This window comes from Limulus polyphemus, unplaced genomic scaffold (genome assembly GCF_000517525.1).
Source record: "Limulus polyphemus unplaced genomic scaffold, Limulus_polyphemus-2.1.2 Scaffold3465, whole genome shotgun sequence".
Taxonomy (NCBI): Eukaryota; Metazoa; Arthropoda; class Merostomata; order Xiphosura; family Limulidae; genus Limulus; species Limulus polyphemus.
The window spans coordinates 73,354-75,217 of record NW_013669075.1 but is presented as its reverse complement, the minus strand read 5'-3'; the positions used below and the strand labels follow the sequence as shown (position 1 = coordinate 75,217).

Below are 1,864 nucleotides of genomic sequence, written 5' to 3'. Positions count from 1 at the left end.
TGGCATTAGTTTCCTAAACCATCCAAGCAAGGTGCTGTTACTAGTGGCATTAGTTTCCTAAACCATCCAAGCAAGGTGCTGTTACTAGTGGCATTAGTTTCCTAAACCATCCAAGCAAGGTGCTGTTACTAGTTGATCAGTTTCCTAAACATCCAAGCCAATAGGATTTCATGTTGTATCTACAGAAATATTGAGATTATAATTTCATTGGTTAGGTCACTTTTGGAGTACCGTGTTCAGTCTTAAGTTTGTTATCTTAGATAGGACATTAAATTATTAGAAAAAGTTCAGGGGAGGAAAATGATACATGGCATAGAAAGGATGTCGTTTGAGGTAAGGAAAATTGTTTTGAGTGTTTTATTTTAATTTTAAAATTTAGTTTAGGAAATGGGATGGCCTAGATAGAGCCACGAGTCCCTTGTTATCTTTAAATTATATGTACAAAATTCCCATGTGTGTTCCTCTGAACTGGCAGTATGGATAAGAGTTTAATTTGGACTTCTGGGTTTCAGCACATATTCATAATGTACACAAATAATATTCATTAAGTACTTTTTTTTTTAAAGACGTGTGATCATTCGAGATATTATAATCTCGAGGAATACAATAAAACGATTTAAGATGCATTTTATTTATACGAGCAATAGGAAGACCACATTGTTCTGCTAGAAATGTTTCCTTTTATTTTTTCTTTAAATTAATTCTGATATTAAATGTGTTTTACAAAACTCCTAAAATGTGTAGTCTGATAAAAGTTTTCTTCGTTTACTACCAATCATTGGTAGCAGATAACAAAGTACAGAAAGCTTACCAATAGATTAGTATTATTTAAAACCTTGCTTTAAGGATTATTTTTTATTTAGAGGTTTTTAAATTTTTCGTGAGGAACACAATTTATAAATCCATAATAAAGACCAGACTGTTATTTCAAAGTTTACGTTATTAAAAAAATTATAAGAGTGAAAACTTATTTTGTTATCTTAAAAATATAATTTTTTTTTAAATGAGATTTTTGTAAGTATTGATTAATTTACTGTAAATAATATACTTTTGGAATAGTTTATCCAGCAATGGTAGAGACTTCGTGTTACGATCGCCAAGGAGATGTTATTCGTCATGGTGACAGGTATTTTCCAATGGAAAGTGACCCCTGTACGCAGTGTACTTGTACGAAAGGAATGCCAGAAATGTGCATCTCTGTGTTCTGCTATCCACCAGAAAACTGCCAAAAATATCATGCTGAAGATGATAAGTGTTGCCAGTTTGTATGTGATGATGAAAGTTTGGCCCATTTTCCTGGCTATGGTAAAAACAACAGTTATCCTGCTGATAATGGTGAATATAATCTCCTTAATTTTGTGTGTATGTAAATAAATGTTTATCACTTGTAGTACACAGATCATTATTAATCAAATAAATGATTATTTTGCTGTTGACTAGATACTATGAAGATGCTTCAACTTGACAGTTGAAACTGTACAATATTATATAGCCTTGTCAGCCTGGTGACACCTAGATAGTTAAAGTTATATCCTTGCTGTGTCTTGGTAAGATTAGAGAGGGGTCAGGGCTTTTGAACTCTGATTTTAAGTGATATAAGAGGATGAGAATTGTGACACATTCCTCTAGGACAGGATGCCTGTCTGTTGCAGGTTAACTTCCATCATACAGCTGAGTAGACTAGAACAAAGACACAACAGCATATTGCAAGCCAGCCTCAAACATGAAACCATCCGGCTGCGAGTCCAAGAGGAAAAGCAACTGAGCCATGCTGCCCCCGATACCTATATAACTGATATAATAATGTAGAATCTCTTGTTGACCTTACTGTTCTAAAATAATTTTCTATTTTGTTAGAAACTCA

At 33.3% G+C, this 1,864-nt stretch overlaps 1 protein-coding gene across 1 annotated transcript in view; it reads left to right on the top strand.

Moving 5' to 3' along the window:
• Positions 1-1,864, top strand: part of LOC106469395 — an 11,446-nt gene that overhangs the window by 3,694 nt on the left and 5,888 nt on the right. The window contains exon 2 of the mRNA XM_013929887.2: positions 1,060-1,335. Within this exon, the coding sequence (XP_013785341.1) occupies positions 1,071-1,335 (265 nt within the window). The 5' untranslated portion in view covers positions 1,060-1,070. The remainder of the gene's footprint in view (positions 1-1,059; positions 1,336-1,864) is intronic.